Consider the following 15,619-nt stretch of genomic DNA (forward strand, 5'->3'; position numbering starts at 1 on the left):
AGGTATGAAATGCAGAGCTAACCTAAGCAGGATTTGTACTCAGAATGTAAAGATGTAGAAAAAATATTGATTTCAAATTTTGGCACAAGGCTAGCAATTTCAGGGGAGGGGTTAGGTTGATTACATCGAGCCCAGTGCTCAACTGGTACTTACTTTGTTGACCCTGGCGAAAGGATGAAAGGCAAAGTCAACCTCAGCAGAATTTGAACTCAGAATGTAAAGACGGACTAAATGCCACTAAACATTTTGCCTGGCGTGCTAACGATTCTGCCAGCTCGCCACCCACATAGAATCAATATTGCGAGACATTTTTCCCAATACTCTAACAAGTTCTGCCAAGTTGCTGCTTTTGAAGAGAATAAAACAATGAAACAACAAATCAATTTTAACCAAAATAAAAATTTGTCTGGAAAAGTGAGTGTTAAAACAATGATGATGAAGATGATGATAATGACTTACTGTTTGATGTCACCTTGACATATCTCCAATGTTGGGTCATTATAAAAGAATGTAGCATCCCACTGCTCATCAATGCAGATACGATAGATTTCTGTGTAATGTTAAAGAAGATAAACAGTTGTTTTATTAAATTTCAGACCTTGTGTTTAAAAGAATGTGCTAAGAAGTATGTATGATTCATTGGAGAAAAGACAAGTTGTCTGCCAATTGATAACAAGCATGGTTGTGTACAAAGCAGACTTCTTAACCACAAAGTTTTGGGTTCGGTCCCATTACACAGCATGTTGGATAACCATTTTCTTACCATAGCCTCCGGTTGACCAAAGCCTTGTGAATGGAATTCAATAAATGGGAAGTTGTACAGAAGCCAGCTTGTCAAATATTCATTTGTTTAACACCTATTTTCCCATGTTAGTAAGGGTTGGATTGTATGTTGGTTCAGGTTCAGTCCCGCTGCAGGGCACCTTGGGCAAGTACCTTCAACTATGGCCCAAGGTTGTCCAAAACCTTGTGAATGGATCTGGTAAACAGAAACTGAAAGAAGCCTGTTGTATATGAGCGTGTGTGTGTGTGTGTGTGTGAGAGTGCTTGTGTCTTTGTTTTGACATCACATGATAGCTGTGAATGAGCCTCACAATCATAGATACAGATAACAGCATAGAAGTGATGTTATCTGTTTCAAACCTTCAGTAGAAAACATGTCTGGCCTCGGGGAAATATTACCTTGCTTGGACACAAATGAGGGTTGGTGAAAGGAACAGCGTCTGGCCACAGAAACCATGAAACCTCATGGTTGGGAAGCAAACTTCTTAACCACACAGTCACACTTGTATCAATCATCATCATCGTTTAACGTCCGCTTTCCATGCTAGCATGGGTTGGACGATTTGACTGAGGACTGGTGAAACCGGATGGCAACACCAGGCTCCAATCTAATTTAGCAGAGTTTCTACAGCTGGATGCCCTTCCTAACGCCAATATATGTATATATTTATATAAATTCATGGGACTGCATGTCATCACAGGTACATTTGTTTTGGGGTACAATCAAATTCTGCCTAAGCAGTCGTGTTTGTTTCCACACATGATGTCATCAATGTATATATGTTTATAATACTGATATCCATATTGAATATATAGTGATATGACTGAAATATTCAATTACTACCAGTGGATGTATATCTGTGTAAATTTACAAATTTTAAACCCAGAGTAAGGTTTAGTAAATAAGAAACATGCTGTTATTTGGACCTGTTGTTTTGGAGTGAAAGAATAATGTAATTTATCTGTGAATGTACACAACACAGGCTCAGGAACTCCCTAAAATTTTGTGGGGGTAATGAAAATGCTTCGAACCTCCTCCTGAAAAACTGAGTATGCACACACTAAGCAAACTTTGTTCCTGCACTTATGGTACACAGTATATGTTCAGGGGAAAAAATTAGTAAGAAAAGAGAGGATGAGTGTCACAAATGTTGTCATGGCTGTTTGAGCTTATTGTTTAAAGGATACTACTCTGTGAACTGTTGAGTTTAACACAATAGAGATCAGGCTTCAGGGGATGGAGGGTCAGTTCAACATAACCCTGAAAAGAAAAGGAAAAAAAAAACGTTTAAAAAGGTTGTATTGTAAGTTTACAACAGAATGAAAGGATATGAAAATAACATGACATGATGTAGTTTAACTATAGTTGTAAGATAGGGTTCAATAGATAAGATAATGAGCTAGTGGTTAAATAAGATGTGAGGTCATATACCCTGAAGGCTCTGGTAATAGTGGTATTTTAACCTTATTCTCCAGATTAGAATCTGTATAAAAATGCTTTGATTTATGTAAGATATGGGTAATGAATGTGAAGAAGCAGAGAAGGCAGGAGAGCAAGATGCCAGCAGATAAAAGCTTTCTCTAAGCTGCATTAGTTTTTAGAGCCAATCTGCTGCCCTTAACTTTTTAGCCTTCAGACTATTCTGTCAAATGTAATGCTTATTTAGTTATAATGTTTTGGATTTATCATGGATTATCTTGTAGCTTCAATATTTTGAATCATGTGACTGTTTGCTTTTAGAATGACGTTGTAGGATAGGTGTGAAAGGCCAGATCTGGTTGGTTTGAACTTAAAAGAGGTAGAACATCTGGGACAGACATGACCGGTTTAACACCAAAGGGTTAAGCTAGCCATACCTGGTCAAAATATTCTACCTGTTTTACAGTCAAACTGGCCATGTCAAACTTCTCATACCTTCTCTACAATGTCATTCTAAAAATAAACAATCACATCATCAAAATCTCGAAGCTACAAGATAATGCACGATAAATCAGAAATGATGTAAATAAATAAATAAGCATTACATTTGACAAGTAATTTGAATGACAAAGGATTGAATAAATAATTGCTTCTGAATTAAACAGCAATTTTGAGGGGAGGGAATTTAGTCAATATTGTTAACCAAGTACTTAAATGGTACTTTATTTTAGCAAACCCCAAAAGGATGAAAGGCAAAGTTGATCTTCATGGGATTTGAACTTAAAACATAAAGTGTCTGGTAAAATAACGCAAGGCATTTTGTTTGATGCTCTACCGATTCTGCTAATCCACTGTCTTTAAACAAATAATTAAAATAAAAATGAAAAAACAAGGGAAAACTTACAATGAGAGATTGAGTTTCAAAGTTAATCGCTGTGATGCATAAGGTTTGGTGAGCTGTAGAAGAAATAAATAAATAAATAAAAATTGAAATGGATTGTTCCAGACATAGCTAAACATTGAATTAACATACAATTTCAAAGACATTGTGAAGCCTGAATCATCAACATCATCATTGATTTACAGTGGAAGTGAAGAACCTGTAGCCTTCTGAAAGAAATACGATGTTGAAAGAAAAATCAATATATTGGAATAAAATTTTATGGATTCAATCTTATGTAAAGCCTTTTTTTTTAAAAAAAAAACTAATTGTGAATTTTAGAAACATCTATTAAATATTTCTTATCTACATTTGGAATTACTTTTTTTAAAACAATTACAATTGTGTTTGACCCTTAAGTGACAGGAAAAGGTTGCAAAGCGGGCAAAAAAAAAATATATCTTTTCTCCTTAAAAGTAATTTTTATACTTATTTTCACCTTAAATAAGTACAAAAACTAAGAAAATGATGCTTTAACTGTCTTAGATTATAAAACTAAAGACAAAAGGGCAATAAAATCATTTGAGATTCCTGCAATGTTGTTGTCGAAAGAATGTACAAATGGAGAAAAACTAAAGCTAGTTGAAGCATCATTCCGGGTTCAGTCCCACTGCGTGGCACCTTGGGCAAGTGTCTTCTATTATAGCCTTGGGCCGACCAAAGCCTTGTGAGTGGATTTGGTAAACGGAAACTGAAAGAAGCCCGTCATATATATGTATATATATATATATACATATATATGTGTGTGTGTGTGTGTGTGTGTCTGTGTTTGTCCCCCCAACATGGCTTGACAACCGATGCTGGTGTGTTTATGTCCCCGTAACTTAGCGGTTAGGCAAAAGATCCCGATAGAATAAGTAGTAGGCTTACAAAGAATAAGTCCTGGGGTCGATTTGCTCGACTAAAAGGCGGTGCTCTAGCATGGCCACAGTCAAATGACTGAAACAAGTAAAAGAGTAAAGAGTAACTTCCAGAGGTAAGAAAGGCAAAATCGACCTCACTGGGATTCGAACTCGGAACTTTACAGAGAGTAACTTGGTCTACCGATTCTACCACCCACTAATACAAAACAGTAAGAAAGATCAACATGATTTGCACATGAGTGGCCGCTCCATCAATGACATGAATAACATTAATTAGTTATTGATTAATAATTCAAACACATAGCAGCTTGAGTTTATGGATAATGAAAGAGTATACAACAGAGCATATCTGTCTCTTAAGTAGTGCAGTGGAAGTTTATTAGCCGGCGCTGTGCTGTATAATCAAATTACACGACAAATGTAAACAAGAATAATGTCGTCAAAGTTTGGATTCTTTCAACTAAGACACCAACTATCGTGTCAGTATTGCCGGTGTTATTCTGAAAGGATTGATTACCTCAATATCAGATATTACTGATAAATCACAAGAGATGAAAAATACCCCCTGCCCAAACAGATTAGGTTGATGAACTATGAAAGGCACACACGGAAACAGCTGTTTCCGTTTAAAGTTTATCTTTAGAGTGATAGATTATCGGCATTCTTTCGTTTTAACCTGCAGTGTCTATATAATTTCAAGTTATATATTTAAATTTCCCTCTATCAACTTACGCATAACTACACAAGTGTGCCCCTCAACTTAGACCGTGTTTGTTAAATTGTTTATCATTTACTGTAACTTCAAACCTCGTCTCGTGATGCAAGTTTAATGTCAAATAGTAAACAAGATGATTGCAAATGTGATTTATAGTCATTGATACAGACTCATGATAAAGTGTATGATTTGACTAGAAGGAAAGCAGCAAAACAGTTAAGATTCAAAACTGAGAATACACATCAAGGGGAAAACAAAAACACTGCAGAAAGCACTCTAGTTGAATCTTAGGCATATTGATAAAATGCTTTAACTATAGATGTATATAGTCGTTTGTTCATCTTGTACTTTGTTTATGCTTTTGCTTTTATGTGTATTTAATCTAATAATTACAAATATCCAGTTTGGGTTATCATACTGGAAATTTTTGATCAGGTAACCCTTACATCGAACAACATTTGAGGTTTTTAATCACAATGCTTAATTATAACATAAAACATACTGAAAATGATACTCGATAAAATGCAAGCATGGCTTGTTACGTCAATCAATTTACAAACATAAACTAAACATCATGTTTATTTAAGATGTATGTATTATCCGCGTATGTCTCTAGATTTAGTTTCATCATTACATTTTATACAACAGTGCTTGCTACTGATATATCTAGTTGAATATACATACATAGTTTAAATTGCCGTTGTGGCTCGCTCTTGGATTCTTTCTTCGATTTCTGCATGGTAAAAACCTAAATACCCGCCGGTATGGAAGTGAAATAGTTATACATATAGGATGATAATGGTAAATAATAACTCCAGATAGCTGTGGCACATGTGAATAACAAACAACCGCTCAAGACAAAAAAAAAAGTGTCGGTCGTTAATTGGCATAGCCTTAGTTTCGTAAAAGCTACGTTTCACACATACACACACACACGCACACATACATACATACACGTGTATGTACAGCTTAATCTACCGTTTAATTCAGTTTTGGTGTTTTCACTTTTATTTTCTACTACATATTAGATGAAAAAAATATTTAAAAGGAAATTTATCGAAAGAATGCCGTATTTTTAATTTCAGAGAAAATATATATCGCAAAAATGTAAAACTTCATTAATTCTTCTTAAAATTGTGTCTTTTTATAAGGAGTAAATAGAATTTATTAAAATAACCATTTCAAATAAACAAATGTCATGAAATGAAAATGGTTTTAATTCGTTTAATTTAAATCATTTTGAAATCAAATTTGTTCTGTTGCTTTAAAAATAATTCCACGTACAGCAAAATATCCAGTGCTTGGAAAAACTTTCAGCAACAGATAAACACACGCACATGTAACAATTAACATAATACATATACATATACACAACTTTTAAAACTCTGCTGCTTGTGGTTTCCTTTGTCATTCAAATAATTATTAATTTAAACGTTTTATAAAATTTAAATATGCATATATATTTTTTTTTAAGCTGATTAAAATTATAAAATGTGTAAGGCGAATATTTTGTAACTAGCTTTGCTAAGTGTACATTGCGATTTCGACGTTGACAGCTCAGCAAATGTAGCAGTGAGTGTGGCAGGCGGCTTCGCGATTTCCTTGCTGTTTAAATGTCTGTTTTTGCTGTTTTATTTAGTTTATGCCACTGCTTAGGAAAGCTGTTTTAGTTTGTAACCTTTTATTCTAGCTGTGATTAAGTTTAAATTCACCTGCCACAATGGCTAGTCCGCGAACCAGAAGAGTCTTGAAAGATCTCCGTATAAAGGATGGAAATACTGTAAGATGTTTTAAAATATTTCATCATTGTTTTTAAATCGTTTTGTTATATATTTTCAACTGTAGATTTCTTCTTGTTTGATGTGAAACAAATAAATTCTATTTGTTACTCTGATTTTTTTTTTTCTTTTCGCTATCCTAGTTCTGAAATGATTAACACTTTTTAACAAATTACATGTAAAGATCGTAGGCGTGCAGATAGAAGAAAGAAAGAAATTAAAGATCCCGTGGTTATAGACCTACAAGATGTGTCTGAACTCCCCCGAAGCTACATTTACTTACAATCAAAGCAACAGATTTCTAATCTAAACCACATGAACCTATTATTTTCCCCTCTTTTTCTGAATTTCATTTTTTACTACTTAAACACACCACCCACATAATCCGGCCATTCATTGATAGTTAATGGGTTAAACAAAGCTTTTTTTTTTTTTTCTATTCAGTATTGTTCTCGCTATATTATCGTTTTGAGGTTAATTATAATTAATTTAATCCTTTAAATATGCTACTGTGATCCATCTATATCTGTATTTCCTTGTGAACATTGTATCAATGTCTCCCATACAGTCAATTTGTTCTGTTGTCTCCTGTAGGTAGGTAGGGTGTGTGACGGTGGGGAAAGCACTCGCCTGTTAACAAAATCGAAAGCAACACAAACTTACCTTTCAGTTGCACCAGATGTTAGGACACGTTTCTATCTATCTTAGCAAACTATGTTTATTTACCTATTATTCCAAATTAAATCGAACAATCTCTAACATCTGGAAGGGTTTTATTTTGTCTTATATTAATATTCTTCAAAAAATTAAACTGAAGCTATTAAGTCTGTTTGCCTCTATTCTTCATATAACTAACTGTAGGTGATCTTGAAATATGTTAACTCGGCAATTTCGACAATTTATTCTCTTAGAAAATGTTATTTGTCAGAATTTTTCTAAGATATTCATCTGTTCTATGGATATTCTCTCCTTCCTTCCCACACCTTTCTTGTCATCGAAAAGACAGATTGCCAAACACGACCACTTCCTCTGTAGTGATTGACACGTGAAAGGAATCCGTCATATATCACACTGGTTTAGAGTCTTTCTAATTTGGTTAATCAAATAATTACCATATATATATATATATATATATATATACACACACACACACACACATATATATACATATATATTTACACACATTTAAATGTGTGTATCATTTCAACTTATTTGGTTTTACATTGGTATTCGGCGATTGAAGAAAATTTTTCGAGTTTTCTTGGATATTTTTGTTTAAACTGATTATTTGGATAAATATATTGTACTAGTTTCTGCATTATTTATTTGTTTATTTTATAAATTAATCTACACGATCATACCTCTGAAAATTTATGTAACTAGTGTATTATTGAGCTAGGGGAGTTTCCAGCTACCCGTTGTAGATTTGCTTAAAAAAAGAAAATCAATATTATAATGATTTTGATTTCCTATAGTTTATAGTGAGTAGATACACGCGGGCGGTGGCACTCGCTCGCAGACATACAGATATAGATATGTGTGTGAGGAGAGAGAGAAATCCACGTATGTCTGATGTATTTCATTCAACACAATCCAAAGGCTGTCGGGAAATGACGCCTTAAAGAATTAGCTTGTTTTTCCGTAGTGTCAACCTTGAAAGACAAAACACCCACACACACCTAGATATAATACGAGTGTGTTTATATATATATATATATATATATATATATACACCTCACGTTGTTAATTTGTACGCTAAACTGTTTCTTGAATCTTAAATTCAGGAATTACGTTAGCAGATTTCTTCGTTGACATTTCGCAACAAGTTGTCTTGTCATATGGATCGGAATGAGCCAGATTAATTGGTTGATCCTACATACCTGGACATTCTGTTTCAGATTAAAAAGATAAAAGGTACATTCAGTGTGTGTGTGTGTGTGTCGATTGACAACCTCGGTTGTCAGATGGAGAGATCTGGATGTTTTCGCTCTCTGACGAGAAATAGCATGCGACCTTGTGTCCTGTGTGTGTGTAATTTATTTTGGTCGAGTCAATCTCTTGTTACTCTGGATGTCGCCCGTGTGTGTACAGGATCCGCAGACAAGTTGTGTCTTAGCTTGTCTGAAGATGCTGACCAAATACAATACATATTTTATTTCTACCATGATATTGAGTACTGACCCCCACCACAGTCAACATACACACAATCAATATATACATAGTTGTTTTCTTTTGTCATTTGTTCACCCCTTGATCTCATTGATCGTCGTACACTTCGCTTTGTTGTACTAATTTTTCACGTATGTTTTTGAATATTAGAAATTAAAAATCTGCCGGATTTTCTTTTTTAAAAACCAAAAACCGAATCTATTGTCTTATATTATTTGTTTTGTGACAATATGGCTTTTATATGAAATTTTCAAATAGTATTAAGACTTTGTATGTTGAGATCCCAAAAACTTTGTTCTGTGCCCGTTCACTGAATGGTAATTAGTGCTGAAGAAGCAAGAATACAGTAGTACTATCAATATTGTCGCGGTATTTAAACGCAAATTTAAACCATATTGTTCCAATCTATCTTCAAAATTTAGTTTTTCTTAGCATATATTTCAGTGTAGTTCATTACTTTTTCTGAATTAAAATTTTCTTCGTTATTTTTCCTTCATATTCTAAAAACTTTATTTAATTTTTTTTTTTTTTAAATATCTAGGCGTATTATGTAATTAATAAGCTCGGAACACAGTAACAAAAATCAGGGCTTGACTCTCTCTCTCTCTCTTTGTCTTTCTTTCTCTCTCTCTCTATCTATCTATCTATATATATATATATATATATATATAGAGAGAGAGAGAGAGAGAGAGAGAGAGAGAGAGAGAGAGAGAGAGAGAGAGAGAGAGGGGGGGGGTTAAAAAGTCACAGGAGTTTTGTCCTAAGTGGGTTTTGTCTGGATCCCATAAATTAATTGTGGCTTTTTTTCCGGTCACCATATATATAGAGAGAGAGACAGACAGACATCTAGACACGTTCAGGATGTTTCATATTGATGGGATACATTTTGTAATTTACAAACTCAACGGGTAACTTGCCCATCTTTAAATGTGCTTGTTCCAGTCCTAGCTATTTTCCTATCAAAATATATCCTCTCATTATGAGACACCCTCTGTGTGTGTGTGTGTTGAATGTACATGGTCTGAAATTCCACCGAACAAAGGGTCCACACATTTTTTTTGTTTTTTTGTTTTTCTTACTCTTTCATTCAAGCAAACTATCCCCTCGACTACATCATCTTCAGTGTCCTTCCTTGAAAAAGAATCGGTAGCATAGGGTAGTTTGTGGTTGGCTCTCGCTAACCGGTCGTGTAACAACTTAGAGGTTCCTTGTCTTGTGTAATCTATGTGTTGATTCCAAGCTCTGTCGACGAGTCAGCCAACCATATTTGCTCACCTCTCCAAAAGGCCGGTTCTGGTATTATATAATTTTTTTAAACTACAGTTGTTGGCTCTTATCCTCTCTCAGCTTTTAATTAGTGCTATATTTGAATTTTCATAACATAACTATGTTCTACCCTACGATTTTTTTTTTAGCTTCCTTTTTCCTTTTCTTTTCTCCCGACTCAACAAATGTCTTACATCTTGAGACTAAAATTCCCTCATTGTCGTGGATTCTGATTTTATCCAAAATCGAAAAGTTCTACGAAATATCCTGATTTGTTATATATATATATATATATATATTTTTAGATTTGTCAACCTTTTTAAATGTCAGTTATTTTTAATCCTATCATAATTGTTTGTGCTTTTGTAAGTGTGTGTTTATTTTTTTCTAAGGCATTTCTTCCAGCCAGCATGGATATGGACTTTATGTCTCCAACACATTATTATTACATTGTTGAAGCGGCAAGCTCAACAAAATGCTTGGCGGCACTTCTTCTAACTTTACATTCTGAGTTCAAATGCTAGTGGCATTTCATGTCCTCACCTTCTGAAATCAAATTCCGCCAGGTTTGACTTTGCCTTTCATCCTTTTGGGGGTCAATAAAATAAGTACCAGTCTAGCACTGGGGATCAATGTAATCAATTATCCCCCTCCCAGAAACTGCTGGCCTTGTGCCAAAATTTGAAATCAATACTATAATAATATTATACAATACTAGGATCTTTTTGGTTTGAAAGAACTTATTAAGAACTAATTTTTGTTAAGAAGGCTAAGAGAAAAAGATGTTTTATATGACACATTCTACCAGTATCCCAAGTTTGAAAGTGTTTCGTTAAGAAAACAAGTGTTGCTCGTCAAACCAAAAAGATCCCAATACTATACTAACCCATAAGTTCTCAAAGTGGGCGCTACCGCCCCCTAGTGGGCATTGAGACTGTCTAGGTAGGCGCTGGTGCCTAAGGGGGTGGAGCAGTTGAGAAAAAGATGGCAGTGGATTGGGGGACGCTATGACTTTATTAATATTATTATAGTATTGTATAATATACTAGCGTTGTGGGTAAGGTGGCAAAATGATTAGTGGCATTTCATGTCTTTACATTCTGAGTTCAAATTCTACCTGGGTTGATTTTGCCTTTCATCCTTTCAGGGTTGATAAAATAAGTACCAGTTAATCGACTTTCTCCTCTCCCCTGAACTTTGTGCCAAAATTTGAAACCAGTATTAGTGTTGTTGTTGTTGTTGTTGTTAAGTCTCATGTCAGCCCCAAATCAAAGACCATGTTGTCTTTAAGATTAATTTCCTGGAAGCTGAGTAAGATTGGCAAGCATGGCCAGGTTGAATGGGTTTGCGCTGAATCTGCCCCTGCAAGCCTCTGATATTGAATGAAATAGGGGATTTGTGAGAGGTTCCCTGTTTAGTCCATATTAGCAATTCTCCTTTTGGGGCATATCTTACATTTTTACTCTTAACCCCCATGCTATAACATTCCCCCAGCTCTCCTTTTATGTAATTTTGTTCAATAATCAAAGACATTGCAGTCATCACCTTCTTATCTTTTTGTACATCCTTGGCTACATTGTCCGAAGTGTCCTTTATTTAAAATGGTAGTGAGTGCTTTGGAGAAAATTTGGCTGCTATTTCTAATAGATCAAGCGACCAGCTCTAGCAATGGTTCTCAACCAGGGTCTACATGACCATGAGGAATCCATAGAAGATTTTGTTAGAATTTATGTGTCAGTGACACATAAAAGGTACCCATACCTGTGACATGTAAAAGGCACCCAGTACACTCTGTAAAGTGGTTGGTTGTAGGAAGGGTATCCAGCCATAGAAATCAAACCAAAACAGACTGGAGCCTGGTGCAGCTCTCTGGCTTACCATCTTCAATCAAGCCATCTAACCCATAGGTTCTCAGGGTCGATAAATGAAGTACCAGTTACGCACTAGAGTCAATGTAATCGACTTAATTCCTTTGTCTGTCCTTGTTTGTCCCTTCTATGTTTAGCCCCTTGTGGGCAATAAAGAAATAAGAAACTATGTGGAAACCTATTCTTTTTGTTTTAGTTGGAACACTTAACCCTCTAGCATTTAAACCAGCCATATCTGACCAGAATATTCTACCTATCTTATTATATTCAAACTGACCAAATCCGGCCCCTCACACCTACCCTACAATGTCATCCTAAAAATAAACAATGACATCATCAAAATCTCAATGCTACAAGATAATGCATGATTGATTCAAAACACTAATAATGAATTGATATGCATCACATTCAACAGTTATCTGAATGCTAAAGGGTTAATCTACTGTCCTGTTTAATACTGCCACCCAACAACTTGGGTCCTTTTAGTGACATTCATGCTAGGTCTCAGATCTGAGAATTATATCCTGTTTTTCCCTTCAACCAGTTTCAGAAGCCTTGGAAAGGATGATGGGGCAAGTGCTCTTATCCTTTCCTCTTTGTTGTTGGCACTCCGTCGCTTACGACGTCGAGGGTTCCAGTTGATCCTATCAACGGAACAGCCTGCTCGTGAAATTAACGTGCAAGTGGCTGAGCACTCCACAGACACGTGTACCCTTAACGTAGTTCTCGGGGCTATTCAGCATGACACAGTGTGACAAGGCAGACCCTTTGAATTACAGGCACAACAGAAACAGGAAGAAAGAGTGAGAGAAAGTTGTGGTGAAAGAGTACAGCAAGGTTCGCCACCATCCCCTGCAGGAGCCTCATGGAGCTTTAGGTGTTTTCCCTCAATAAACACTCACAACGCCCGGTCTGGGAATTGAAACCGCAATCTTATGACCGCGTGTCCGCTGCCCTAACCACTGGGCCATTGCGCCTCCACTATCCTTTCCTCTAACTAACCAATAAAAATAAATAAATGAATGGATGAATAGATTAAATAAATAAACAAATTACTTAGTCATTACGGTTATTGTTTCTGACATTTTGACATTCAGCTACAAGCATAATAGATAACTTCGTTTATCTTGAATCATTTACCTTTGTTTGTATTATTATTTATTAGTTTCTTTGCTTCCCCACCTCCACCCTCTTCATTTGTATTTCATATCTATTGATAAATGTTACGTGAACCTTCATTTACATCTTTTTCTCTTTCTCTCTCTTGTTTGTTAAACGTCACCATTATAAATTTTAAGACAGGTCAAAGAACTTTTGTTTATTTTGCAATCTTATTTATGGACCCGTCATAGTACCATGTAGTTGCGATTTCATGCGAGATATATTTTCTGTGTGATTAAGCATTTTGCTTCCCAACCATGTAGTTTCAGGTTCAGTCCCGCTGTGTGGTGTCTTGGGCAAGTGTTTTCTATAGCTCTGGGCTCACAAAAGTTTTGTGATTGGATTTGGTAGAGAGAAATTGAAAGAAACTAGTTTTGCATGTGTTATTTCTTTACTACCCTCAAGGGGCTACACAAAGAGGGAACAAACAAGGACAGACAAACAGATTAAGTCAGTTATATCGACCCCAGTGCGTAACTGGTACTTATCTAATCGACCCCGAAAGGAAGAAAGGCAAAGTCGACCTCGGCGGAATTTGAACTCAGAACGTATCGGCAGACGAAATACCGCTAAGCATTTCACCCGACGTGCTAACGTTTCTGTCAGCTCGCCGCATGTGTATGTGTGTGTATCATCTGTTTTTCATACTGGCATAATGTATGTGTGTGTGTGTCAGGTGGACTAGTTTTTCCCATACATTTCTATACACAAGGTTTGCTAACCCCTTCATAATCTTCCTTTTCATCATTAATAAAGTTGTTAGAATGTATATTAAGCCCTTTTATCTATCTACTTTGGCCTGTATTATGATAGGGCTTTTAGGGATAATTGTCCCTTACTGGTCCTTGAGCCAACCTGCAAAGTCAAAGAAGTTTAATACCTCTGATAGGTATTATCAGAACTCTGAAGAACAGAGATAAAGTGATGTTGTTACATTGGATGTAGATTTTACATTTGCCTTGGAAACTGAACTTATCAATCTCTACTATCCTTTATTGCTGGATTTCCTTAAATTCTGAATTATCTGAATCCTTTTGGTACCAACTCTGCTCGGGAGCACACATGATTCTATGATACATATTTCATGTTTTAACCCTTTAGCATTTAAAATGTCAATATCCATACCCCAAATTTTCTACCTGTTTTATGTTCAAACGAGCCAGATCCAGCATCTCACACCTACCCTACAATGTCATTCTAAAAATATACAATCACATCATTGAAATCTCAAAGCTACAAGATAATGCATGATAAATTCAAAACATTGTGAATAAATAAGCAATAAACTGGACTAAGTTTATCTAAATTAAAACATTCATAGGCGCAGGAGTGGCTGTGTGATAAGTAGCTTGCTTACCAACCACATGGTTCCAGGTTCAGTCCCACTGCATGGAAACTTGGGCAAATGTCTTCTACTATAGCCTCGGGCCGACCAAAGCCTTGTGAGTGGATTTGGTAAACGGAAACTGAAAGAAGCCCGTCGTATATATGTATATATATATATATATATATATGTTTGTGTGTGTGTGTGTATATATTGTTTGTGTGTCTGTGTTTGTCCCTCCAACATCGCTTGACAACCGATGCTGGTTCCCATAAATTAGCGGTTCAGCAAAAGAGACCGATAGAATAAGTACTAGGCTTACAAAGAATAAGTCCTGGGGTCGATTTGCTCGATTAAAGGCGGTGCTCCAGCATTGCCACTGTCAAATGACTGAAACAAGTAAAAGAGTAAAGAGTATTCATCAATTTATTTTCAAATTAATTGAAACAAAGGTAGTGTATTTCAACAGTTTGAAGGTGCATGGTTAGGGTATTCGGTTCACAATCATAAGGTTGTGAGTTCAATTCCCAGTGGCGCATTGTGTCCTTGAGCAAGACATTTTATTACATGTTGCTCCAGTCCACTCAGCTGGCAAAAATGAATAGTGCTTGTATTTCAAAGGGCCAGTCCTGTCACATTCTGTGTCACACTGAATCTACCTGGAAACTACGTTAAGGGTACATGTGTCTGTGGAGTGCTCAGCCACATGCACGTTAATTTCATGAGCAGGCTGTTCCATTGATTGAATCAACTGGTACCCTTGTATTAAAACTGACAGAGTGCCAGTTGATTTCACCAGTATTATAGTAACAAAAGAGTACATTATTAATAACTTGAGATGAAAATAAGCTTCAAATAGGCATGACTTGCTATGTGTCATATCTTTCATATAAAACTGTTTTTCTTTTCCAGAACTGTTTTGAATGTGGCACTCACAATCCCCAATGGGTGAGTGTATCCTATGGTATATGGATTTGTTTAGAATGTTCTGGAAAACACCGTGGTCTTGGAGTCCATCTTAGGTAAGTAATAGCAGGTCTCTTAATTTTTTGACGTCTACTCTTCCATGTTTGCATGGATTAAATGGAATTCATTGAGGAAGATAATCTACCATAGGTTGCTTTTCATGTCACCAGGCCTCACCTGTTTCCAAGCAAGGTAATATTCCCTCTTGTCCTTGAAAAACTTACAACCTGATGGCCAGACATGTTTTCAGGGAAGATGCTGCTTGAATTAAGGCACTGATGACAAGGAGACACAAAAACACTCACATACCATATTATATATATATATATATATACATGTACAACAGGATTCTTTCAGTTTCTACCT

At 35.8% G+C, this 15,619-nt stretch overlaps 2 protein-coding genes across 2 annotated transcripts in view; one reads left to right on the forward strand and one right to left on the reverse strand.

Annotated features, from left to right (window-relative positions):
• LOC106873886 (transcription initiation factor TFIID subunit 2) overlaps positions 1 to 5,584 on the reverse strand; it is a 46,088-nt gene extending 40,504 nt beyond the window's left edge. The window contains 4 exon segments of the mRNA XM_052969130.1: positions 460 to 550; positions 1,972 to 2,044; positions 3,108 to 3,160; positions 5,406 to 5,584. Of these exon segments, the coding sequence (XP_052825090.1) occupies positions 460 to 550; positions 1,972 to 2,044; positions 3,108 to 3,160; positions 5,406 to 5,460 (272 nt within the window). The 5' untranslated portion in view covers positions 5,461 to 5,584.
• A 678-nt stretch (positions 5,585 to 6,262) lies between these two features.
• The window catches only part of LOC106873885 (ADP-ribosylation factor GTPase-activating protein 1), a 29,751-nt gene continuing 20,394 nt past the window's right edge, over positions 6,263 to 15,619 (forward strand). The window contains exons 1-2 of the mRNA XM_014921409.2: positions 6,263 to 6,501; positions 15,200 to 15,309. Of these exons, the coding sequence (XP_014776895.2) occupies positions 6,442 to 6,501; positions 15,200 to 15,309 (170 nt within the window). The 5' untranslated portion in view covers positions 6,263 to 6,441. The remainder of the gene's footprint in view (positions 6,502 to 15,199; positions 15,310 to 15,619) is intronic.

The sequence above is a fragment of the Octopus bimaculoides genome, chromosome 7, assembly GCF_001194135.2.
Source record: "Octopus bimaculoides isolate UCB-OBI-ISO-001 chromosome 7, ASM119413v2, whole genome shotgun sequence".
NCBI classification, from domain to species: domain Eukaryota; kingdom Metazoa; phylum Mollusca; class Cephalopoda; order Octopoda; family Octopodidae; genus Octopus; species Octopus bimaculoides.